Source organism: Oncorhynchus mykiss, chromosome 2, assembly GCF_057628025.1.
Source record: "Oncorhynchus mykiss isolate SJ-2025 chromosome 2, ASM5762802v1, whole genome shotgun sequence".
NCBI lineage: Eukaryota > Metazoa > Chordata > Actinopteri > Salmoniformes > Salmonidae > Oncorhynchus > Oncorhynchus mykiss.
In genome coordinates, this window is record NC_143023.1 from 72,028,379 (window position 1) to 72,056,215 (window position 27,837).

General features: G+C 42.3%; 1 protein-coding gene across 2 annotated transcripts; it reads right to left on the reverse strand.

Annotated features, from left to right (window-relative positions):
* Positions 1 to 85: 85 nt before the first annotated feature.
* Positions 86 to 27,837, reverse strand: LOC100135856 (alpha 2,8-polysialyltransferase IIb). Of its 2 annotated transcripts, XM_090185008.1 has the most exons (7): positions 27,491 to 27,837; positions 24,833 to 24,889; positions 19,030 to 19,173; positions 18,683 to 18,940; positions 9,760 to 10,053; positions 6,567 to 8,666; positions 86 to 2,423 (listed from the first exon to the last, which is right to left on the reverse strand). In XM_090185008.1, the coding sequence occupies exons 1-6, from the start codon at positions 27,586 to 27,588 to the stop codon at positions 8,381 to 8,383; spliced, it is 1,137 nt and encodes a 378-aa protein (XP_090041134.1). In that variant the 5' UTR covers positions 27,589 to 27,837; the 3' UTR covers positions 86 to 2,423; positions 6,567 to 8,380.

Consider the following 27,837-nt stretch of genomic DNA (forward strand, 5'->3'; position numbering starts at 1 on the left):
AATACTTATTTACTCGTCTGTTGCAAAGATTATTTTAATTGTCTTATTATTCTTATTCCAAATATTACACTAACCACTCAAATGTGCATACACTGTATACTGTCTGAGGCTTTCTGTCCTCTGTCTCATAGTTTGTTTGGGTGCATATTTTTACTGTATGTGTTTGAGAGTCTCCCATTTTGCTGCTATCTCTAACCTGGGGTTGGATAAGGTTTCTAGTGCATATGTTTGGTCACAATGACAAACAAGTATATTGAAGAACAGGTCATAGAATATACTTTGTATGATTTTGGAAATACATGTACGTTTCTCAAAGTTGAATTGTAAAATATATCAATGTATATTTGAATATACAAACAGTATCTCATCTTTTTTTACCATTATTACCTTGCCAGACATGTTCCGAGACCGGGTCATTGGTGTGTTCTAGTGAATGTAATTACACATAACAGGCAAATCCCGGTATTGCTCACACAGGCTTATTAAAAATGGTAACCTTAACCCAGGACTTTCGTGGCATGTTCCACATTTACTCAGAACTTGTGGAATTAATTATTTGATTGGTTCCATGCCACAATGATTGGCTTTGCGACTAGACTGATGTGTGACAGATATTTCTTTTAAGTGAAGGAATAATCATGGATAACTAACTACTCTTACAAAATGAATGCTTTTAAGCTGTTGATGGAAGAAATAGTGTGAGAAGGGAGGGTTATGACTGTTGTAATATAAATGTATGCAGATTACTTTCAAATGAAATTGGCACCTACCTCTTTCCTGTAATAATTGAGAAAGTTGAAACCCCAAACAACGACCCACCATTTAGACAGTTGCAGTATAATAAACTGACCAATGGACTGGCAAACTTTGGTTTTTCTATTTCAAAATAGAAGCAATTGAACAGCCAATGTGTATGTACAGTGCCTTTTAATTGGACCATACATCAGTAAATGGAGTGCATGCTTTCACATTCAGAAGCTTTACATTTGCCTACCCCTACAATTAAAACACATTGTTGGACAAAAGTTACCCATCAACTCAGGTATTTCAAGGCACCTCTGACGTGTCGCTCTAAATAGTCTAACACATGAGGAATACTTTTGATTGAAACAAAAGTACATGTTTAAAGAATCAGTTAATATGAAGAAATAACTCAAAGAATCATTCCATCCTTAGATAATGTGGTCTTTAGGTCCTCTGGAAATGTAGTGTAGTAATATAAAAAATGTGTTGAATCCTTAATGTCACCTTGTCTGTTTAACCAGTTTTGTTATCTGAGAGTACACTATCAACTAGAGTACATACGGGGGGTTTCCAGGAAGTTCAAATGGAATTAATTTGAGTTATCTGATAAGTAACACCATTAGAGGAACTTAAAACGTTCTGTTCAATCTTCCTATGCCACATTGTCAGAGAGCACATGATTTTAAGCTGTTAACTTGTTTTCCATTTAGATTTGTATTTTTCAGCCTGCAGTTAAAATAAATTACTGTTGAAGATTGACAGTAAGATTCAAGTTTTTCATTGTATACAAATATAAAAAACTTGAGTCCAGTTTGGATTATTATTTTATGTTTCAGTCATCAGAGGATTTTAATGTAGGATATTTTGAGTGTGATTTAGTTAATTCTGTAGTTTTCAATAATGTACAGGTAGTCTTGTTTCTTTGATTGTATTCTTGATATATTTATTTTAGATGTATTGTTGCTAAAACATTTCCACCTTCCTCATTTCTCTCCTCTGCAATTGATTTCTTCTACAAAATCCTCTCTAAAAGGATAATAGTGTGAATGTTTCTGATCTTCAGTGCAGTGTTTGAATGTACAAGTAATTTATTTTGGGGTTTATGTCTCGTAACAATATTCATTTGAACTTTATTGAGAACTTTTATTTGAAATGAATATTCTGGTTAAGGCAGCTTTTCCTCTGGTAAATTTAATCAAAGCTGTCATACTATATCTAGATCATTGCTAATTACCCTCATCCCAACTCTAAGCCAAAAATGCCTAAGTGAGAAAACCATTGTTTAATGCTTCTTTTGAAGAATATATAAAGCATGTCTAGCTTGGTTTTTCTGTCACAAAAAATGTCATTGTAGAGTTAACTACCCACTGGCTGGCTCCATGTTTTTTTTCCAAATAAAAGTACTCTCCCTCACCATCAACCATCCACCTCCTGTCTTGGTCTTGTTGAATAATTTTACTGAAGTGTGACATTTGCACTTGCTCAGTATTCATTTTTGCTAAGCCCTTGGCTTTTGGAGTTCCAAGTCATGGTTGTATATCAGCAGTACTCTCCGGCCTTCTATTGGGACCCTATCACAATGTTCTACACCTTTCTGCAAACTTTTCTCTTACCTGTAACATGCACACAGTTCCTTTGATACTACAGATGTACTTTCTATGCGCTTCCTGTTTCAATCACTGTAAAAGGCAAAAGGTAAATTGCATTAGCCTATTTCAAGAAAGATTTCATTGTTTTAGTATGGTGTCCTTCCAAAACAAAAAACACTTTCAGATCCAACACAATCATTTGCATAAAATAAATGTTAACAAAATGCTGAGGATATATAGCTCAGACAGGAAAAACCTCAATATAGAATACCAAAGAATAATCATTAACACATTTTGACAGCAGGATATGTAAACATCTCTTCAGAATGTCCCATAAGCTGTGACCCCAAGGCCGTTTCAGGGGTAATTAGTTTAGTGGTATTGGTCACATACTGTTTCTATTTTTGCAAAACACAGACTTTCTTTTATGAAAAGATACGTTCATTACTCCGGAAGGCCTACTGACATCTAAAGTAAGACTACGTCTATTTTTAACTGGAAGTGTAATAAGAGCAACATGTAGTTCTACAGACGCATCATGTCAAAACAACATTTTTCTACAGCCAGATCACGTGTGAGAGCACAAGGCTTCTTATTGGACTTGAGTAAGCCACACGGAATATTTCTAATAGTTCTTGCTCTTCCATATATTTATATAATCTCATCCCATTCCTTTACTAGATTGTGTGTGTTAGGTTGTGGAATTGTTAGATATTACCTGTTAGATACTGCTGCACTGTCGGATCTAGAAGCATAAGCATTTCCCTACACTCGCAATAACATCTGCTAACCATGTGTATGTGACCAATAACATTTGATTTGATTTCTAGTAACTACCTTTTCCACCTTTTGTTGTCTTACAGCCTGAATTTAAAACGTATTACATTTAGATTTGTGTCACTGATCTACATACAATAACCCATCATTTCAAAGTGAAATTGTTTGAATATATACATTTTTTTTATAAATCTGAAAAGTCTTGTCAATAAGTGTTCAACCCCTTTCTTATGGCAAGCCTAAATAACTTCAGGAGTAGAAATGTGCTTAACAAGTCAGATAATAAGTTGCATGGACTAACTCTGTGTGCAATAATGAAGTTTAACATCATCTCTGTACCATACACATACAGATAATTGTACGGTCCCTCAATCGAGTAGTGAATTTCAAGCACAGATTCAATGACGAAGACCAGGGAGGTTTTCCAATGCCTCACAAAGAAGGGCACGTATTGGTAGATAAAAACAAACATACTTTAAAATATCCCTTTGAGCATGGTGAAGTTATTAATTACACTTTGGATGGTGTATCAATACTCCCAGTCACTAAAAAGAAACAGGCACCCTTCCTAATTCAGTTGAGGGAGAGGAAGGAAACCACTCAGGGATTTTATCATGAGGCCAATGGTGATTTTAAACCAGGATGGATCAACAGCATTGTACTCTACAATACTAACCTAAATGACTGAATGAAAAGAAGGAAGCCTATAGCGAATAAAAATATTCCAAAACATGCATCCTGTTTGTAATAAGACACTAAAGTGAAGAAAAAAAATGCAAGGAAATTAACTTATGTCCTGAATACAAGGCATTGGGTTTATGGCAAATCCACACTTCATATTTTCAAGCATGGTGGTGGCTGCATCATGTTATGGGTATGCTTGTCATCGGCAAGGACTAGGGAGGTTTTTTTAAAATACAAATAAAATAAATGGAGCTAAGCACAGGCAATGTCCTAGAGGAAACCCGGTTCAGTCTGCTTTCCAACAGACACTGGGAGACAAATCCACCTTTCAGCAGGACAGTAACCTAAAACGCAAGGCCAATTGTACACTGGAGTTACTTACCAAGACAGCATTACATTTTCCTAAGTGGACTAGTTATAGTTGACTTAAATTGACTTGAAAATCTATGGCAAGACTTGAAAATGGCCATCTAGCAATGATCAACAACCAACTTCACAGAGCTTGAAGAATGAAAAAATAAAATAAATGGGCAAATATTGTACAATCCAGGTTTGCAAAGTGCTTAAAAATTTACCCAGAAAGACTTTGCTGCCAAAGGTGATTCTAACATGTATTGATTGACTCAGGAGGTTGAATACTTTTCTAATTGAAAGTGGTTTTTTTTCCATAATATTTTTTGGGTGGAGATTGTGTAGATCGTTGAAGAAAAATAACAATTAAATTAATTTTAATCCCCCTTTTAACACAACAAAATGTGGAAAAAGTCAAGGAGTGTGAATACTTTCTGAAGGCACTGTATTAACAGAGGAATGTTCCCGCCATGGAGCCAAAAAAATCTGTTTCTGGGAGATCACTAGAGTATTGAACATCTTGCCAAACCTTTGAAACTTTTAGAATTAAATAACTTTCTTTAACACAGCTGCCTTGAGCTAGGGGTGCAGATAAACATATCTTCATTCTGCAGACTCCTAAATATTTACACACATTCCATCAAACAATTCTGTGTCTTGCCTGCATAACCAATATGTTCACATTATTTGTTGATAACAAGTTGTCTGCCGACGATATCCCATTGATGGAGATCAGAGGAGGCTGGTGGGAGTATTTCCATTAGAGCAGGCTGGTGCAAGGAGCTATAGGAGGACATGCTTATTGTAATGGCTGGAATGGAATAAATGGAAATTATAATCACATCAAACAATAGGAAACCACATGTTTGACTCTGTTCCATTGATTCTATTCCAGCCATTACAATGAGCATGTCCTCCTATAGCTCCTTGCACCAGCCTCCTCTAATTGGAAATACAGTGCCTTCAGAAAGTATTCAGACGCAGACGCTTTTTCCACATTTTGTTAGGTTACAGCCTTATTCTAAAATTGATAAAATTGTTTTTTTTAGAAATGTTTGCTCATTTATATATATATAAAAAGGGAAATGTCACATTTACATAAGTATTCAGTCCCTTTACTCAGTACTTTGTTGAAGCAATTACAGCCTGGAGTCTTCTTGGGTATGACGCTACAAGCTTGGCACACCTGAATTTGGGGAGTTTCTCCCATTCTTCTCTGCAGATCCACTCAAGCTCTGTCAGGTTGGATGGGGAGCGTTGCTGTACAGCTATTTTCAGGTCTCTCCAGAGATGTTTGATCGGGTTCAAGTCCAGGCTCAGGCTGGGCCACTCAAGGACATTCAGAGACTTGTCCCGAAGCCACTCCTGCCTTGTCTTGGCTGTACGCTTAGGGTTGTTGTCCTGTTGGAAGGTTGAACCTTCGCCCCAGTCTGAGGTCCTGAGCAGGATTTCATCAAGGATTTTTGATACCACCATGCTTCACTGTTGGGATGGTGCCAGGTTTCCTCCAGATGTGACGCTAGGCATTCAGGCCAAAGAATTCAATCTTGGTTTCATCATACCAGAGAATGTTGTTTCTCATGGTCTGAGTGTCTTTCGGTGACTTTTGGCAAACTCCAAGCGGGATGTCATGTGCCTTTTACTGAGGAGTGGCTTCCATCTGGCCACATAAAGGCCTAATTGGTGGAGTGCTGCAGAGATAGTTGTCCTTCTGGAAGTTTCTCCCATCTCCACAGAGGAACTCTAGAGCTCTGTCAGAGTGACCATCGGGTTCTTGGTCACCTCCCTAACCAAGGACCTTCTCCCCTGATTGCTCAGTTTGGCCAGGTGGCCAACTCTAGGAAGAGTCTTGGTGGTTCAAAACTTCTTCCATTTAAGAATGATGGAGGCCACTGTGTACTTGGGGACTTTCCATGCTGCAGAAATGTATTGGTACCCTTCCCCAGATCGGTTCCGCTACACAATCCTGTCTCGGAGCTCTATGGGCAATTCTTTTGACCACATGGCTTGGTTTTTGCTCTGACATGCACTGTCAACGACAGGTGCGCTTGTCCAAATCATGTCCAATCAATGGAATTTACTACAGGTGGACTCCAAGTTGTATAAACATTTCAAGGATGATCAATGGAAACAGGATGCATCTAAATTCAATTTCGAGTCTCATAGCAAACAGTCTGAATACTTATGTAAATGAGGTATTTCTGTTTTTCATATATATATATATATATATATATATATATATATATATATATTTGCAAAAAATTCTAAAGACCTGTTTTTGCTTTGTCATTATGGGGTATTGTGTGTAGATTGATGAGGACATTTTTTTCTTAAGACAAATAGTAAAACAACAAAACAAGCACAACCTTCTGAATATCTGCAAAGCATTAGCCAACATCAACACAAGGTCTTTTAACATACCTATACTTGGAAATGGTCTTAAGAGGCAAATTCCTAAGAAGAAATTGTCAAACCCACAGGGAACCGTTGAAGATCAGGAGTTTGCTGTTGGCTGTTCCTGTGTAAACAGTAGTGTGTGAACAGCTGGGTGTGTTCCCTGTCTGACTGTTATCGCTTAAACATTTTGCATTCCAGTTGAGTGCCTCTATTCAACATTACTACAGTGCACTGCCTCAGACTAAGCAGTAGGTAAACTAATAATAGCCTATGTCTGCCCTGGATGACTTGAATCCCGTGGCTTTAAGAGCTCTGTAGATCATCTGTAGAACCATTTAATAAGTTGTGAAGCTGCTTAAACATCTGTTATTTATTTTCTATCTTTTCCAACATTGGTGATTTAATCTCAGTGATTGCTGCATGCAGCTATATCTTATTACAACATTCAAAGACTCGTTATACTTCACACCCTAAACAGAAACAAGGAAAGAAATGCGATACTGTATTTCATAACCTGGGGACGACAAGATTCTGACATGTTGGTAAAAATTGAGTTATTCACATGGAGTAGCTCTTTAGGTGGTCCTTTACCTGTGAGATGTTGCTAGTTCTCCATAGGATACGATCTCTTCAACAAATGTGTGATGAACATGAATTAATATATTTGATAATGTGATTAGAAATAATTAAGGGTATTCTCTTTATTTAATCATTAAATATCTGTACTTTTCTATTGAAATTGAAAATCCTGTGCACCCCACACACAAAAAAAGATTGACAAATGTCTTAGAATTGGGATACTCTGCACTTTAGGTGCCTTGATGGCGAGGACCTTAATGGGTTATGAAAGCAAATAATTCACTACAAAACATTTGAGATCTGGGATGTGAAAAATGTCATTCTCAATATCTCAGAACCACGCTTTGTGCAGATACAACCTTATAGTCCCACGGTCTCGATTTCCAAATACCACAAACCAGTTTCCCCGATGAGGAAGAAGTTAAGGCAAAAATAAGAAACTAGGCCTACACTATTAGGCTACTCATTAAATACAATTCCCAATTTAAGGTGAGAGCTAACAAAACTGCCCAGGGACTGCGGTTGAAAATTAGCCGGATGGCTAAAACCGGCACTTCTACTGAAACGTTGATTAATGTGCACTGTCCCTGTAAAAATAAAATAAACTCAAACATCACAGTAGTATGTAGTTGAACCCATGTTCACTAATAAACTAAATGTGGAAAACTAAATGTACTACTATTTATAGTTTCCTTATGAAGAAGTGCTTCCATCTTGTGGCTCAATCAGTGCTATGCAGGCTGGTGCTCCTGCCTTTGATCTGTCTGATATGATGTCTCCAACAGTAGTGATGAAGTAGATTTATCATATAATTCAAAGGAATAATTATCAAAATATCAATAAAAAGTTTATAAATGTTGTAATTATATACATTTTATATGACACATTAAATGTAAATAGAAAAGTTATTATTGTTGAAAAAAAGCATTTACCAACATAAATTAGTTATTTTTTAACAAATTAAAAAGTGTCCGTTCTAGGTAAAATTTTCACAGGTTACTGTAGAAATGTTAAAAACTCTTCAGTGCTCATGTCTCTTGAAGGACAACAACATGAGCCCAAATAAGACATGCAGTATCCTGCATACGGTCATTCAACTAAATTCACAGCTACATAAAAATGTCCTACAGTTTAATAGAGGAAGTATTTCCTCTGAGATGTCCATGTCTGACAGACATCAACTAAGCAGGAGGTATTTTCCCAAAAGCGTAAGAGTCATTGATGGAGACATACAGTACATTCCTTGCTGTGTTTTTAGATTATGTTCCTACATCACAAGAGCCAGTGTGGAGACGCAGCGCCCCCTGTCTGTGGAGTGAACTCAGGGTCCTGAACTCCAGTGGCATAGTGTGTGGACTGGCATGGGACGTGTACTCGTAGGTCAGAGTGTCATAGTAATGGTACTTCACTGGTTTCCCCTGTGAATCCTGAGGGAAAGGCCAGAAACCGTACAGGTGGATCTCCTCACAGAAGCGAGTGGCCATGGTGTACATCAGTAGACCAGTGGTGGGTCTCTTTATCTGGACGTTGTTGGTCAGCCAATACCTGAAGAATGGAGCAAGATAGTTATATAACCAAGCTAAAGGTATTTTAAGGCACTCAAGTGTTACCTGACATCTGAAAGAAATACCTAAGAGGAAATCTTTGGAATCTTTATTTCAGGATAGAGCTAATTCTCAGTGTTCAATATTTTCCTTTGTATCTGGAAAATAAATCTACAGAACCTATAAAACTAGTGGACACTTGCACACACGCCAAGGTCCTATGACAGAGAACACATAGCAAGAATACAATCGTGTTGAAGATTATCTGAAGCAAAGTCTGGTAGACTTTATCTCTGATAAAGAGGATGAGTGCAATGAAGCCAATATCCGTTAGAAAGCACTGAACCCTCTGCATTCTTAGCACTACAATGGCAGTCCACTCACCCTTGAATAAGCCCCTACAATAAGCACCCTTTCTCTCCCTATGTGGTGTCTTTCACTCAGCTCTCTGGGTGGATGTATGCTGAGGCGCCAGTGGGCTCAAGAAGAGGAACAAAATTGTAATAAGAGAGACAGGTCTGGGGCCTGCAGTCACAATGCAAGCCCCATCTGGTCCTCTCACTCACAGGCCCCCAGCCCAGCGTGGCCTACCTGGACCTCGAGATACTCTAAGAGGAGCCAGTGACCTAGCAGTGGCCTAGGACTCGCAGGAGGTCAATGGTGGATCTATCGAGTACTCAGAGAAGCAGAAACCCAGGGGAATCTATTCAGTTTGGCATTTATCAAGCACCACTGTAGCTAAAAGGTCATAGACATGTACTGCATTTCTAACAGCGTTTTCCCTGCATTTCAAAACATTTATTGCCCTTTCAGAAAAGATTCAAGGCTTTTTGTCAAAATACACTACAAAAAAATAACACTTCTGCTGGCTAGCTGTCCTCCTGCAAATTCAACAGCAGGCAGAGAGGCCAGCAGCAGTAAGTTGGTCAACAATGGCCTGTTGAGTAGCTCTAATACTCTGTTTAAAAATTGCAGGGGACCTGTGAACTGCTGCTTAATTAGTGGCTGCCAGGCCCTGGATTGTGGAGCTCACAGGTGTACAGACTACGAGTTTCAGTGTCACAAAGAGCACATGCGTTCCCTCCTTGTCTTACCCTCTGACAGCATGGAGAAGGCGCAGTGAGGGGAAGGCGGTGTGCACATCAACCGTGTGCAGCAGGATGAGACGGATGGCCCACTCTACCCTCTCCTCTCCTCCCTTGGCCATGAAGGCTGGGATCCACAGTACGCTGCCGCTGAGGCTCCGGAGCCGCTGCAGGAAGCGCTCCCTCCACTCCTCACTGGCCAGGTCCTGGAAGGCCCGCTGCACCACAGATGGGTTCATGGTCACAAGGTTGGTGCGCCGGCCCACATCCCCAGCATACTCCTCCACTGGCGCCAGGTTACATCTGAAAAGATACATTTATCTAAATTACTCTGCTATCATTTAGTCCATTTGATTAGTCTTTCACAAATATTAAGGTCAAACCACAGATCTCATAAATTGGCCCAATCCTACTGTCCTCCATAAACTCCATAAAGATTTATAAACTCCACATACACTAATTTAGTTAGCTCTGACATTGTTCAACATGCATTAAGCACATAATCAGTCAGCTAAGAACAACCCTACACCAAACACAGCTAGCTCAGGGGTGAACTGTAACTGAAACCCTAATGAATGTATTCCATGTGTCATCCTGCTGTGTGTTGGTATCGTGTCAAAAGAAGGTTACTTGACTGACCTCAGTAAAAGTAATTACTATACTATACCAATGCACTGAGAGATAATGGCCTAAGGGGAAATAAAATGTCCTGTATCTATTAAAATAAATAATGTGGGGCTGTGTGAGAGCCAGAGTCGGGTTTAACTGAGCACTGCTGTGAGCAGAGTCATTATTTCCCTACCTGAATACCTCAGCAAATCCCTCATCACTCCCTCCCAGCTAACGGCCCCTGCTAAGCTATGTCTTTCTGTGCAAACCCTTTCTGACCCGTCTTTCCGTTTCCCTGTTGATCTGGCACTCCAGCAGCAGGGAGGTTGGGGATTTACTCTTCCACCATAGAGGCATACAGTATGGCTCTGCATATCCAGAAGTTAGATCACGTTACACAAGGAGGATGGGGAAAAACACCTTCCCAAAGTAATGTCAAATATCCCAATCTCATTACAGCAGTACAAACGTATCAGCGGAAATTCACTGCCTTGCTACAGTTTTGCTATTATTGTACAGGAATCAAAAGATACGAGATGTACTATGATTCCCATCCCCAAAAAACTGTGAAATATTGATATGGTTTCGCATATTTCCCAATTTCCATTAGTTCAGATGCCTCTCTTCATCATTAATTTATGTCATATGTCAAACTCATTCCACAACTGGGCCGAGTGTCTGCGGGTTTTCGCTCCTCCCTTGTACTTGTTAATTAAGGTCACTAATTAGTAAGGAACTCCCCTCACCTGGTTGTCTAGGTCTTAATTGAAATGAAAAACCAAAAACCAGCAGACACTATGCCCTCCATGAAATGAGTTTGAAACCCCTGATTTATGTGCTCTACTTTCTAATTACCGGTACTCACGAATCAGTGGAGGCTTTTTTGCCTGGTCACAGAAATCTGCTGTGTTGTGCACTGAAGTCCACAAGCGAAGGGAAAAGATGACAGGAGGAGAGTGCGTAGATAGTTGCGAGAAGGAATTTTATATACAATGAGCAGTGATCATGCTGTTTTTATATGGCTGTTATGAAAGTGAACTGTGTTTGCGTGGGATCAGCGGTGTATTCATTCTGCCGATTCTGTTCAAAACGCTTCTTAAATGGAAGCAAACGGAATCGGGATAAACATACCTGAATTTGTCCAATATAACTAATTGTAACTGTTGGACTAATGATTACACCCCAGATCAGCTAGATGCAGGCAAGAGTGTGCAAGGCGTATTGAATGCGTCAAAGTCTGTCACCTTGATTAGTCAAAAATCTCTCGACCTGTGCACCTACATTGTCAACTTTTATTCATAGGTTAGGTTGTAGCAACCTCATGATGGGTACAGGGAAAATTGGTCTGTCATGTAGTAGCCTAAACCTATCGATGTTACATTGAGCTGGGTGAATGGCATTTGAATGACAATCATCCAATATGCTGTAATAGAAATGAAGCCATGCTCATGAAAACAAAATCATCCTCCCTCATCTCAAACGGCACCGACCGCCACTGTCACAATGCCTTGCTGTAGTGTGGACACAGTTAGGCAACCTTGGATTTCTTCCCCCTATAAACATCTGTAGTTGTACAATTGCTATGCATAGCTGTGCTTTCTCTGTTGCTACACGGACAGACAAAGCAGTTATATAGCAATAAATAACCCACTCACAGAAAGCCGTTTGCTGACACACTAGCACAGACCAGCATTGACGGATGGTTTCAGACAGACATTCTCCCTCGGTAAATGAGTGTAGCCGTCCTAGGAACAAACGGCAGTGCTTCTATAAAGCACCCCATTACATTTCGGGTGGATAGCAGTAGCTTTTGAAAATGTCACATTTACCCAGCAGGTATTTAATTGCTGTAAGTACTGCTGCTCATTTCTAAAAGTAGCAGGCATTTCAAAGGTGTGGAGAATATGTTATAGAGCAGTGGTATTGAATCCTCAAGGTAAAGTATTTGTGAAATCTAAGGGACTGTGCTTACATAAAAGTTATGAGTATAAATATGTATAGTGCTTTAATAGAGAGAGCCTCATTACTATCCTGAATATTCCACTGCAAATTCAATGATAAATTAACTCATAATTCACTTTTATACACAGCAAATTGGCCCGTGTTACCTAGTCTTGATTTCTCAGTGTAACATTTCTAGTGTTGATTCAGGTGTTAAATTACGTTAACACTCATTCATGTAAAAGAATCCCAGTGTTGATGTTAATAACCAATCTTAAACCAAAATCACGCCCAAAATTATCATATTTACTAGAATGCTCTATTGCAGTTGTCACGACTTCTGCCGAAGTCAATGCCTCTCCTTGTTCAGGCAGTGCTCGGCGGTCGACGTCACCGGTCTTCTAGCCATTATTGATCCATTTATCATGTTCCATTGGTTTTGTCTTGTCTTCCTACACACCTGGTTTCAATCCCATTCATTACCTGTTGTGTATTTAACCCTCTGTTTCCCCTCATGTCCTTGTCAGAGATTGTTTGTTGTTCAGTATTCGTGTTGGTTGTATTGGTGTGCAAAGTGTCCTCGTACCCACTTTGTTTTTATTGTATTCATGGTTTTGGAGTTATGTTTGTTTTCAAGTTATTAAACAACTCCATTCCACTAAGTTTGATTCTCCTGCTCCTGACTTCCCTGCCACCTATACACACGATTCTGACAGAATCTCTGACCAAACATGAAGTCAGCAGGAGAATGTACCCCGGCCATGGAGGTGGAGGAGCGTGTCATGGAACATACAGAGATGATTTACAATCTGAGCACCGCCATGGATCGCGTTGTCCAGAATATGGACCGCTGGGAGACACCCAGGAAGGTTTTCCAGTGCCTCCACTAGCACAACCGAGGGGAGACTCTGAGTGCCCCTTTCCCGCCTGAACCCAGCAGGATCCATCTATCCATGCCACAGGGGTGCGACAGAGATGCTGCCAGGGTTTCCTCCTCAAACTAAGCCTGTACCTGGCCACGGTCCACCCAGCTCCATTGTACCGTGAGAAGAGTTTTGCCCTCGTCTCGTGCCTCACAGTGAAAGCCCTGGAGTGGGCCAGCGCTGCTTGTGGAGGGGGAGATGCGGCATTGGACCATTTTGAGGAGTTCACCCGCAGTTTCCGGGCAGTATTCGACCACCCACCCGAGGGCAGAGTGGCGGGTGAGTGCCTCTACCATCTAAGGCAGGAGACGAGGAGCGCCCAGGAGTTTGCGCTGGAGTTTCGGACCCTGGCTGCCGGCGCTGGATGGAGCAACAGGGCCCTGATCAACCATTACTGCTGTAGTCTACGCGAGGACGTCCGTCGGGAGCTGGCCTGCAGAGACGCCACCCTCAATTTCGACCAGCTGGTGGACCTGTCCATCCTGCTGGACAACCTCCAGATCGGGGTCTGGTTGTTCCATCCTCCCGCACACCCTCCGATACCCATGGAGCTGGGAGGGATGGAACGCAGGGAGAATGGAGGGGGTTCCCGTTCGTGGTCGCAGAGGTCACACATATGTGGTCGCAGAGGTCACACTGCTGGTCGGTGCCGGGTTGGTTCCTCTGGGATTCGAGGTAGCAGGCAGGGCACTCTGGCGTCACCCCAGGTGAGTAGGCACCATTCTCATCCAGAGCCCTCTGTTGCACATATGTTTGTCTGTCACTTTTCATGAATTGTCCCCGTGTTCCCAGCATAAGGCGGTAGTAGATTCAGGTGCGGCTGGGAATTTCATTAATAAAGTATTAGCTCATAGTTTAGGGATCCCCATTGTTCCTGTAGATGTGCCTTTCCCCGTTCACACCTTAGATAGTCGACCATTAGGGTCAGGGTTTATCAGGGAGGCCACCGCTCCTTTGAGTATGGTAACGCAGCGGGGTCACAGGGAAAATATTAGTTTTTCCTTATTTACTCCTGCATATCCTGTGGTGCTGAGCCTACCCTGGTTAGCTTGTCATAACCCCACTGTTTCTTGGCCACAGAGGGCTCTCACGGGGTGGTTGCGAGAGTGCTCAGGTAGGTGTTTAGGGGTTTCCTTTGGTGCTACTACGGTGGAAAGTCCAGACCAGGTCTCTACCGTGCACATTCCCCCAGAATATGCCGATTTGGCTCTCGCTTTCTGTAAAAAGAAGGCGACTCAATACCATCCCATCGACGAGGGGATTGTGTGAATAATCTCCTGGTAGATGCTGCACTTCCCAGGAGTCACGTGTATCCCCTGTCGCAAGCGGAGACGGTGGCTATGGAGACATATGTCTCCGAATCCCTGCGTCAGGGGTATTTTCAGCCCTCCATTTCACCCGTCTCCTCAAGTTTATTTTTTTGTGAAGAAGGATGGAGGTTTGCGCCCGTGCATTGATTATTGAGGTCTCAATCGAATCACGGTGAGGTACAGTGACCCGCTACTTCTAATCGCTATGGCGATTTAGTCAATGCACGGGGCGCGCTTCTTCACTAAACTGCATCTCAGGAGTGCGTACCACCTGGTGCGTATCCGTAAGGGAGACGAGTTGAAGACAGCCTTTACTACCACCTCAGGGCATTATGAGTACCTAGTCATGCCGTATGGGTTGACGAATGCTCCATCAGTCTTCCAATCCTTTGTAGACAAGATTTTCAGAGACCTGCACGGGCAGGGTGTAGTGGTGTATATTGATGACGTTCTGATATACTCCGCTACACGTGCCGAGCATGTGTCTCTGGTGCACAGATTGCTTGGTCGCCTGTTGGAGCATGACCTGTACATCAAGGCTGAGAAATGCCTGTTCTTCCAACAGTCCGTTTCCATCCTAGGGCATCGGATTTCCATGTCAGGAGTGGAGATGGATAGTGACCGCATTGCAGCCGTGCGTAATTGGCTGACTCCCACCACGGTAAAGGAGGTGCAGCGATTCTTAGGGTTTGCCAACTACTACCGGAGGTTTATCCGGGGTTTTGGTCAGGTTGCTGCTCCCATTACCTCACTGCTAAAGGGGGGCCTGGTGTGCTTGCAGTGGTCAGCTGAGGTGAACAGGGCTTTTAGGCACCTGAAGGCTGTTTGCCTCGGCACATGAGTTGGCTCATCTGGATCCCTCTTTGCCATTCATAGTGGAGGTGGACGCATCCGAAGCTGGGATAGGAGCAGTGCTCTCTCAGCGCTCGGATACGCCACTGAAGCGCCGCTCATGTGCCTTCTTTTCGAAGAAGCTCAGCCCAGCGGAGCGAAACTATGATGTGGGGAACTGGGAGCTGTTGGCTGTCGTCAAGGCTTTGAAGGCGTGGAGACATTCGTTTGAGGGGGCTAAACACCCTTTTCTCATCTGGACTGACCATCGCAATCTGGACTACATCCGGGAGGCGAGGAGACTGAATCCTCGCCAGGCAAGGTGGGCCATGTTTTTCACCCGTTTTGTGTTTACCTTCTCTTACAGACCAGGCTTCCAGAACGTTAAGGCAGACGCTCTGTCCCGGCTGTATGACACAGAGGAGCGGTCCATGGATCCCACTCCCATACTCCCAGCCTCTTGTTTGGTGGCGCCAGTAGTGTGGGAGCTGGATGCAGACATTGAGCGGGCGTCACGTGCAGAGCCCTCTCCCCCTCAGTGTCCAGCTGGGCGTCTGTACATTCCGTCTGCTGTCCGCAACCGATTGATCTATTGGGCCCACACGTCACCCTCCTCTGATAACCCTGGGATAGGTCGGACGGTGCGCTGGCTTGATGGGAGGTACTGGTGGCCCACTTTAGCTAAGGACGTGAGGGTTTATGTTTCCTCCTGCTCAGTGTGCGCCCAGTGCAAGGCTCCTAGACACATGCCCAGAGGTAAGTTACAACCCTTACCCGTTCCACAACGGCCGTGGTCGCATCTGTCGGTGGATTTCTTAACTGATCTTCCACCTTCATAGGGTAACACCATGATCCTGGTTGTTATGGATCGTTTTTCTAAGTCCTGTCGTCTCCTCCCTTTGCCCGGTCTCCCTACAGCCTTACCAACTGCGTAGGCCCTGTTTACACACGTCTTCTATGGGGTGCCTGAGGATAGAGTGTCTGATCGGGGTCCCCAGATCACGTCAAGGGTCTGGAAGGCGTTCATGGAACATCTGGGGGTCTTGGTCAGCCTTACCTCAGGTTTTCACCCCAAGAGTATTGGGCAGGTGGAGAGAGTTAACCAGGATGTGGGTAGGTTTCTGCTGTCTTATTGCCAGGACAGGCCGGGGGAGTGGGCGAAGTTCTTGCCCTGGGCAGAGATGGCCCAGAACTCGCTTCACCACTCCTACACTAACCTTTCTCCCTTTCAATGTATATTAGGGTATCAGCCGGTACTGGCTCCTTGGCATCAGTCAGACCGAGGCTCCTGCGGTAGACAATTGGTCGGGCGAGGGGCCTTCAGTACCTTGTGGACTGGGAGGGGTACGGTCCGGAGGAGAGATGCTGGGTTCCGGTGGAGGACGTGTTAGATCCTTCCCTGCTGCGAGAATTCCACCGTCTCCATCCGGATCGCCCTGTGCCTCGCCCTCCGGGTCGTCCCCGAGGCCGGTGTCGACGCGCACTGTCACAACTTCTGCCGAAGTCGATGCCTCTCCTTGTTTGGGCGGTGCTCGGCGGTCGACGTCACCGGTCTTCTAGCCATCATTGATCCATTTTTCATGTTGCATTGGTTTTGTCTTCCTACACACCTGGTTTCAATCCCATTTCATTACCTGTTGTGTATTTAACCCTCTGTTGGTGCGTGACTGGTCCTCATACCCACTTCGTTTTGTTATATTCATGGTTTTGGAGTCATGTTTGTTTTCAAGTTAACTCCATTCCATTAAGTTTGATTCTCCTGCGCCGGACTTCCCTGCCACCTATACACACGATTCTGACAGGAGGTAGATTTGTAGAATTGTTTGTTTCAAATGTTTCCATGTTTTTGCATGTACATTGATTGATTAATATTATGCCTCTCAAATATAAATAACATTTTCCTAAACAAATCCAATCAGTTACTGGGACTTGTTGCACCCGTTACTGAAATGGTAGTTCCAGTTTAGATGCTTTAGGTAGTCTCATATTTTAGTCTTCCCAACCCGGCAGCCATTCTAAATGCCGGTTGCCGGTGAATACAAATGAAAAATGTTGGATATCCCCACTCTGGCTGAATTCCAATAGGAATTACACATCACTTTGCAAGCCAGCATAATGTTACTTGCAGGCCTGGTGTTGCCTGTAAACCATGATTTTCAGCCCACTACATTAAGATAACTATGCCTTCAAAATAAGGCCTTATGAAAAATGTTGTATTGCGTTAAATAATTAAATGTAATGATACCCTATTCACTTAGTAGGCCACAGGACTAAGAATGTAACAATCATGTCTCTGTCACCAGGGGTGCAACTTTCACTAGGGATGGAGGGGACATATCCTGCCCAAATTCTGAAATTAGATTTTTGCCCCCCCAGTTTTATAATTGGAATGTGATACAAAACAATGCAATGGTAGGCTTTAGGATCATGAGGACACCTCCGTGAGATCGAGTAGGCTGTTTGTAGTGTTTATCCGACTGGATTAAAAAATATATATTTGTCCCCCCACTTCTAAAACCATGATCCCTTATTGATGTCAACTGTTAAATCCACTTCAATCAGTGTAGATGAAGTGGAGGAGACAGGTTAGAGAATGATTTTTAAGCCTTAAGACATTTAATACATGGATTGTGTTTGTGTGCCATTCAGAGGGTGAATGGGCAAGACAAAAGATGTAAGTGCCTTTGAACGGGGTATGGTAGTAGGTGCCATGCCTTCCAGTCTGAGTGTGTCAAGAACTGCAATTCTGCTGTTGGTTTCATGCTCAACAGTTTCCTGTGTGTATCAAGAATGGTCCACCACCCAAAGGACATCCAGCCAACTTGACACAACTGTGGGAAACATTTGAGTCAACATGGGCCAGCATCCCTGTGGAACGCTTTCAACACCTTGTGTAGTCCATGCCCCGACTAATCGAGGCTGTTCTGAGGGCAATAGGTTTTGTTTAGTACACTCAGTGTATATAATGTAGGTATTCGTCTTGTCCAGATGGGATAGGGCAGTGTGCAGTGCAATGGTGATCTGTTGGGCCAATATGGGAATTGTAGTGGGTCTAGGGTGTCTGATAAGGTGGAGGTGATATGGTTCTTAACTAGCCTCTCAAAGCACTTCATCAGATCAGTTCCTTTCACGTTGTTGGGTACAGGAACAATTGTGAACATCTTGAATCAGATTGGGATATGGAGAGTAAACACTCCAGCTAGCTGGTCTGTACATGCTCTGAGGCTAGGGATATGGTCTGGGCCGGCAGCCCTGCGAGAGTTAGCATGCATAAATAATTTACTCACGTCGACCACAGAGAACGAGAGCTCACCTTACCTGATAACAAAGTCATAGGAGTCTATCTCTGGCCCACAGCTGCTGTTGAGTAGGATCCCAGAGTTCCCTATGATGGCACAGTGCCTGTGGTGCTGGTTCTTCATGGGGGATGCAGTGGGCAGCAACTGGTATAGGTTTTCTGAGATATTGGTAGTGCTCTGACGATCAAAGATGTAGTGGATGACATCTCCAGGTTTCAATGTGCCCTTCAGAATAGAGATGTCCCTCTCTGGGTCGAAAAACCTCAGGATGTTCTTCCTATAGAAAGAAAATAAGTTATCCATGAGGGAATACCTAGCTTAGAGGAGTGTGAGATCTGATGGAGACCAATGCAGAGGTAGGCCTACCTGATGAGATTGGAGAGGGTCCTGTTGAACATCCAGTTATCTGTAGAGAGCTTGGTGGTATTATTCGAGTATGAAGGAGAAGCAGGGCTCTTGTCCTCCCCTTCACTGACTAAAGGTTTAGGATTGGCCTTCACTGCTACATTTCTACAACAGGACAGAGGCATTTATCCTAAATTAAGGGCAACATGACTTTGATACATGTGATATAAGAATTAATGTCATCACTTAAAAAAGCAGTGTGAATGAACAACCAAGTCCTGTGTGTAAAGCCATCAAACGTGTAATGAAAGCCCTATAGTCCATTTCATGACATCATTGATGACACTTATTTTCAAACCCCAGGGAATTTCTATGTTTACAGTGAGGGGGGAAAGTATTTGATCCCCTGCTGATTTTGTACGTTTGCCCACTGACAAAAAAAATGATCAGTCTATAATTTTAATGGTAGGTTTATTTGAACAGTGAGAGACAGAATAACAACAACAAAAACCTGAAAAACGCATGTCAAAAATTTTATAAATTGATTTGCATTTTTATGAGGGAAATAAGTATTTGACCCCTCTCCAAAACATGACTTAGTACTTGGTGGCAAAACCCTTGTTGGCAATCACAGAGGTCAGACGTTTCTTGTAGTTGGCCACCAGGTTTGCACACATCTCAGGAGGGATTTTGAACCCACTCCCCTTTGCAGATCTTCTCCAAGTCATTAAGGTTTTGAGGCTGACGTTTGGCAACTGGAACCTTCAGCTCCCTCCACAGATTTTCTACAGGATTAAGGTCTGGAGACTGGCTAGGCCACTCCAGGACCTTAATGTGCTTCTTGAGCCACTCCTTTGTTGCCTTGGCAGTATGTTTTGGGTCATTGTCATGCTGGAATACCCATCCACGACCCATTTTCAATGCCCTGGCTGAGGGAAGGAGGTTCTCACCCAAGATTTGACGGTACATGGCCCCGTCCATTGTCCCTTTGATGCGGTGAAGTTGTCCTGTCCCCTTAGCAGAAAAACACCCCCAAAGCATAATGTTTCCACCTCCATGTTTGACGGTGGGGATGGTGTTCTTGGGGTCATAGGCAGCATTCTTCCTCCTCCAAACACGGCGAGTTGAGTTGATGCCAAATAGCTCCATTTTGGCTCATCTGACCACAACACTTTCACCCAGTTGTCCTCTGAATCATTCAGATGTTCATTGGCAAACTTCAGCAGGGGACCTTGTTAGCGCTGCAGGATTTCAGTCCTTCACGGCATAGTGTGTTACCAATTGTTTTCTTGGTGACTATTGTCATGACGTTGGGCTGGGGGTAGGTTTATGACAGTCATAAATACCTCTTTCCCCCTTTTTCCTCTCTCTACCCTACTGATGTTACATTTGCAAAATCATTGGTTAACATAGAGATTCTGGGAACATCAGAAGGTGGGGGGAAATGAACTATATTCTGGTAATCCGACCAATTGAACATATGCGGTGGTACTTAATGAATATGACGTCAGTTCGGTTGTCATCTGAGACATTCTCATCAATGATAGGATGACAAACTCTACAGTAGAAAGTCTACACATCAGAGTTATCAGATTCACATGGAATTGTTGTTCAATTTAAATGTTTGAATATGAAATTTTTGTGATGGGATGAAGTGTGATTTTAGCTTCTAAAATGTGAGATTTGGGTTTTCATAAAATAGGGCTCTGCTCAATCAGTGGCCCTTGACGACAATATAACTTTCTGTTCCGAGGACGTGAGGACGACGGTCCGATGTCAGAATGGTTCAGATAATAACTACAGAACGAAGCTAACATCAGCGTGAGCTTTGGTGGGAATGGTATGAACTTTTTTAACTCTTATTCATTACAGAAGTGATACCTCCTAGCCGTTGAGTTAGCAACAGCCGCTGCAAACGAGGGTTAGGAAGGAACAGACGGAGTATCCCGTCTACCACACAACAACGTTACTACAACGTATTCAATTTACCAGCAGAGGCATTCTTCAAAGGACAAAGGACTCGGTTGGGCAACACGGCCTTCCATCTACCACCAACCTACCGAAGCGCAGCTCAGAGTAAATATTTGTTGCATTTTCCTTTTTCAAATGGGCGGTAATTTAGAATGCATTAGATACTGTATTTACGATAGCACAACTTCGCCCTTTGTTCCTCAGTCTTCCCGCTCTTTCACTCAAACCCAGCCCCTTTTCTTTTGTGTAACAAGCTGTCATATCTGTTCCGCCCGCTAGGGACGTTTTCCTTTATGACGTAATTTGTAATCAAGTTATGATTTAAATATGTGTATGTGTAATTCTGTGTGATTAGTTAGGTATTTAGTAAATAAATAATTCAACCCAAATTTGTATTGCTGATTCAATTTGTTAGCCAGGGTTCGTGCAGATAACCAAGAATTTACAACTTTCAGATGAGACTGAATTAAGATGACGATTAATATTGACTGCTATTGATGTAAAATATGACTAGGTCTTTACTAGGTTTATTCAGAAGATAACAGCTCTATAAATATGATTTAGTGGTGTCCGACTCTCTAGTTAATTACATTTACATGATTGGCTCAATCAGGTAATATTAATTACGGAGAAATTATTTTATAGAATAGCATGTCATATCACTTAATCCGGCATAGCCAAAGACACGACACTATGGTCCCAGCTGCCTTGAGATCATTGACAAGATCCTCCCGTGTAGTTCTGGGCTGATTCCTCACCGTTTTCATGATCATTGCAACTCCACGAGGTGAGATCTTGGATGGAGCCCCAGGCCGAGGGAGATTGACAGTTCTTTTGTGTTTCTTCCATTTGTGAATAATCACACCAACTGTTGTCACCTTCTCACCAAGCTGCTTGGCGATGGTCTTGTAGCCCATTCCAGCCTTGTGTAGGTCTACAATCTTGTCCCTGACATCCTTGGAGAGTTCTTTGGTCTTGGCCATGGTGGAGAGTTTGGAATCTGATCGATTGATTGCTTCTGTGGACAGGTGTCTTTTATACAGATAACAAACTGAGATTAGGAGCACTCTTTTTAAGAGTGTGCTCATCTCAGCTCTTTACCTGTATAAAATACACCTGGGAGCCAGAAATCTTTCTGATTGAGAGGGGGTCAAATACTTATTTCCCTCATTAAAATGCAAATCAATTTATAACATTTTTGACATGCGTTTTTCTGGATTTTTGTTGTTGTTATTCTGTCTCTCATTGTTCAAATAAACCTACCATTAAAATTATAGACTGATCATTTCTTTGTCAGTGGGCAAACGTACAAAATCAGCAGGGGATCAAATACTTTTTTCCCTCACTGTATATAATTTTTAAACTGGACAAAAATATAAACACAACATGTAAAGTGATGGTCCCATGTTTCATGAGCTGAAATAATGATCCCAGAAATGTTCCATAGGCACAAAAATGTCTCTCTGTTAGTGAGCATTTCTCCTTTGCCAAAATAATCCATCCACCTGACAGGTGTGGCATATCAAGAAGCTGATTAAACAGCATGCTTATTACACAGGTGCACCTTGTGCTGGGGGCAATAAAAGCAACTCTAAAATGTGCAGTTTTGTCACACAATACAATGCCACAGATGTCTCTAGTTTTGAGGGAGCATGCAATTGGCATGCTGACTGCAGGAACGTCCACCAGAGCTGTTGGCAGAGAATTCAATGTTAATTTCTTACCATAAGCCGCCACCAACGTCCTTTTATATAATTTCGCAGTACGTCTAACCGGCCTCACAACTGCGTACCACGTGTATGGCATCATGTGGGTGAGTGGTTTGCTGATGTCAACTTTGTGAACAGAGTGCCCCATGGTGGCGGTGGGGTTATGGTATGGGCAGGCATAAGCTACGGACAATTAACACAATTGCATTTTATCAATGGCAATTTGAATGCACAGAGATACTGTGATAAGATCCTGAGGCTCATTGTCGTGCCACCATCACCTAATAATGCACGGCCCTATGTCGAAAGGATCTGTACACAAGCTGAAAATGTCTCAGTTCTTTCATGGCCTGCATACTCACCAGACATGTCACCCATTGAGCATGTTTGGGATTATCTGGATCGACGTGTACAACAGCATGTCCCAGTTCCTGCCAATATCTGCAACCTCGCACAGCCATTGAAGAGGAGTGGGACAACATTCCACAGGCCACAATCAACAGCCTGATCAACTCTATGCAAAGGAGATGTGTCGTGCTGCATGAGGTAAATGGTGGTAACTCATACCATATACTGCCTGGTTTTCTTATACACGCCCCTACCTTCTTTTAAGGCACACTATATATACAAAAGTATGTGGACACCTCTTTAAATTTGGGGATTTGGCTATTTCAGCCACACCAGTTGCTGACAGGTGTATAAATCGTGCACACAGCCATGCAATCTTCATAGACAAACATTGGCAGAAGAATGGGCTTACTGAAGAGCTCAGTGACTTCCAACGTGGCACCGGCATAAGGATGCCACCTTTCCAACAAGTCAGTTTGTCAAATTTCTGCTCTTCTAGAGCTGCTCCGGTTAACTGTAAGTGCTGTTATTGTGAAATGGAAACATCTAGGAGCAACAACGGCTCAGCAACAAAGTGGTGGTCCACACAAGCTCACAGAACGGGACAACCGAGTGATGAAGAGCATAACGTCTGCAACACTCACCACCGAGTTCCAAACTGCCTCTGGAAGCAACGTCATCACAAGTACGGTTTGTCGGGAGCTTCATGAAATGGATTTCCACACACAAGCCTAAGATCACCATGCCCAATGCCCAGCGTCGGCGGGAGGAATAATGGTCTGGGGCTGTTTTTCATAGTTCGGGCTAGGCCCTGTAGTTCCAGTGAAGGGAAATCTTAACGCTACAGCATACAATGACATTATAGACGATTCTGTGCTTCCAAATTTGTGGCAAAAGTTCAGGGGAGGCCCTTTCCTGTTTCAGCATATCAATGCCCCCGTGCACAAAGGGAGGTCCATACAGAAATTGTTTGCTGAGATCGGTGTGAGAGAACTTGACTAGCCTGCACAGAGCCCTGACCTCAACCCCATCAAACACATTTGGGATGAATTGGAACTCCGACTGCGAGCCAGGCCTAATCGCCCAACATCAGTGCTCAACCTCACTAACGCTCTTGTGGCTGAATGGAAGCAAGTCCCCACAGCAATGTTCCAACATCTAGTGGAAAGCCTTCACAGCAGCAGCAAAGGGGGGACCAATTCCATATTAATGCCCATGAATTTGGAATGAGATGTTCGACGAGCAGGTGTCCACTTACTTTTGTTCATTTTGTGTATCTATGACCTACAGATGCATATCTGTATTCCCAGTCATGTGAAATACATAGATTAGGGCCTAATTAAATTATTTTAATTGACTGATTTCCTTATATGAACTGTAACTCTTTGAAATTGTTGCATGTAAAATCTTTGAAATTGTTGCATGTTGCATTCATATTTTTGTTCAGTACACATCAGAGATTGTACATCAATTATGTAATTTATTAATTATTTTAATTAGATACAATTCTGTAATCCATGCAGCTTTCCCAAATCTCATAGGTCTTACATGTTTCTATGGAAACAAGCAATTGAATGTTTTTTTATTCATGTTCATTTTCTTGCCTTAGGGCAAAACCCAATCATAGGGTAATGAGATTACTGATATGTTCATGTGTATTAAGTCTGTTAATTATTTTACATGTCTGCAGGCATATGAGCTCTGAAGGATAGCAAATAAAAAGCTAGAATAACAGAATTGATGAGTGTTACAAAATCAGGAGGCAATGGTGGAAGGGGCAGACCAGCCTGACAAACCTGTTTGGCTTGGGAATGAGGGTGTGCAAGTACAATTGTCTGGAACCTCCAAGATTCCTAGACCAAGAAAAAAGTAATTATAGCCACCATCAGAATAATTCACAATATTGTTTGTATGTGTATGTAGTGTATTAAAAAAATATTAATAACTGTACAAAAAATATTGTTTGTTAGATGAATGGAATCATGCAGAACATGAAGTGTGAGGGGCGAGAGCTGGTTTAATCAATTTCCAGGCATATAACTCAACCTGTCAGAATATGGTATATGGCTATGCTCTTAATGTGTATTTGGATGAGCAGTAGGCTCATCACGCTCACGTGAACATGAAGGACAAGAGCATGCATCAAAATGCAGTCAGATGGTGAAACAGAACAGCCATTACATTGATATAATACTGGAAAATGTGCGCTGAAGGCCATGCTTGTCATTAAAGAGGTATGTAAAGGCAATGTGTCACATGATCCCTGGGGGCGGGATATCTCAATGTATCAGGTATCTTATGTACCTGAGGGAAAAAAAACAGGACATGCCAACTGATCTACCAATCTGACTGTTACCGAGTCTGGATAAAAACGTGTAGTCGGTCAACATCCTGTAAAGATCAACCTGAATGGTATATAATCTGTACTCTATGAGTAGCATGGACTACTGTTCAAGATATACAACATTAGATACATCATCATTGCCTTTTATGACCACAATCTCAACATAATAAAGAAAAGACGATAAAATCTCATCACATATCTGCTTCAAAAACCCAACTCTCACGGGGTGTGTAAAACTATAAAGCTCCAGAAAATCAATTAGAGCAAGCACTCAGTACTATAATATTATTGCCACACTAATTGGACGGTGCAAATGGACAGTGAAAATCCCAATTAGGTATGTGCAATTGCATCTTGTGTCAGTTATTACAGAGGCAAGGAGAATCACTAATATACCAGGCGGCAGACCAGGAGCTAGGAGCATTCAATCTGCTGAAATGAATGTGACAGGCCTAGCTGTGCTATCTGGGGAGCAACACAGCTATTCTATTGTTCTTGGAATGGAGATATGTACTAATATAGGCAAGCTCCTTCATGAAGCATTTGTAATTCATTGGTTCTTACCATGTAATTACAATATAAACATGATTATTACTGTGTAATTACCACCATAAGTATGTTAATAAATACTTGGTCATTTGTGACCCGTTAGACAAAGTACTCCATACCAACTGTTCCAGCTGCTTAACATTTACAGCCTTGAGACTTGTGCTATCATTCTCTCCAGCCCCAGAGGTCTTCATGGCAGAACTGTTTGCAGCACATGTATCTTCCAAGCTTCAAGAGTTGTATTTGTGTAATAGAGGATTTCTGCTGCAGGGCTCAATTATGTCTGTAGAAAGGCAAACTGTTTCTTCTGTCACCAGTCTGTTGCTCTCACAGTAACAAATCAAACAGTAATCTCCTATCTGCACAGCCACCCACCAAACAGCCCTCTACCATGACATGACTGGAGCTGGAGTGCAAACAGGATACACTGAAGTGTGGAACAAAACCCCCAAGCGCATGCCATTTGTCACGAAGCCCTGGGGTGTCTCAGCTCAGCCTGATGATGCTATTGATTCAAGGTTTGATGTGGAAAGGAAAATGGGCTTCCAATTATTGGACTGGTTCCTTTTGATACAGTGGTCTGTTCTATTTTGTTAGTATCTCTTCTAAAACAGTGACTATACAGACTGTTTTTATTATGAAAACGCAATAGAATTAGAGCAAAAATCCAGTTGACACTGCTGTTAGAGAGTACAGTATTCTTCACTGAAGAGAGTTAACAGTGTAAAGTTACACCTGAAACTATCTGATTACCAGCACATTGTCTCTCCCCCCAAAAACTCCCCTGGTTTTGTAGCAATTAGTTCATCCATGCACTCCATAAGTAAAGTGCCAAGAGTACACGTCTACACACATGCAAACGCACACTCACTCACTCACTCACTCACTCACTCACTCACTCACTCACTCACTGTAGCCTACTGTATAATGAATGGAGGCTAAACTTCACAGAAATTGCTCTTTGGATACAGGTATTGAGCGTCTGTTGAACAGCTGTCATCAATTGCATTATTACACTGGGATATCACAAACAAAGGAACAGCTAAAGTGAATGGTTGGATAAAAAACCAGACAACACTCTTTGAAAAAAGGTTCCGGTTCTTCGGCTGTCCACATAGGAGAACCCTTTTCGATTCCAGGTAGAACCATCTGTAGAAAGGGTTCTACATAGAACACACCTGGAACAAAAAGGTTCTACCTGGAACCAAAAAGGGTTCTTCAATCCTATGGGGACAGCCGAATAATCTTTTTAGGTTCTAGATTGCACATTTTTTCAAAGATGGGAATAGGAGTGGAATGTATCAATACATGCACAGAGGTTTGTAACCTTGAAATGCACAAAATTGTACTCAACCTACATGCATCCTACTGAGGAAATGTAAGAGGAGCGCTCAACATCTTCTTAAGTTCTAAACTGAATGAGTGAAGATAACGCTGAGTCTAACAATTCTATATGAACATAAGATAATTATATTTATCTGAATAATGCATTTTAACATCTAGATAACACGTGCAACAAAATGCATGAACAACTCGAATCAGAATCCACCGCTATACTTACGCAATTTCTTTCTCGACTTCAGCAATATCAGCAATGATCAGAAATAATACCAGCACGGTTACAATTCCAAACATCAATGTTCGTAATTCTAACTGCATGACTGATAAGGTAGAAGAACTAATCGAAGCTACACTCAAAAATCCAAATCGATTGCATATATTATCCTTTTAATCGCTGACATTGATAGATTGTACGCAATTAAACTCAATTATGTCCACCAATATTCCTCAATGTTCATTTTAAACGAAGACCATTTGTCTACGAACAAATCCCAGGTTCAAGTCCTTTAATAACGTTTTTTTCTCCCTCCCTTTTTTCCCAACAGCAGCGGCACTGTTTTCATTCTC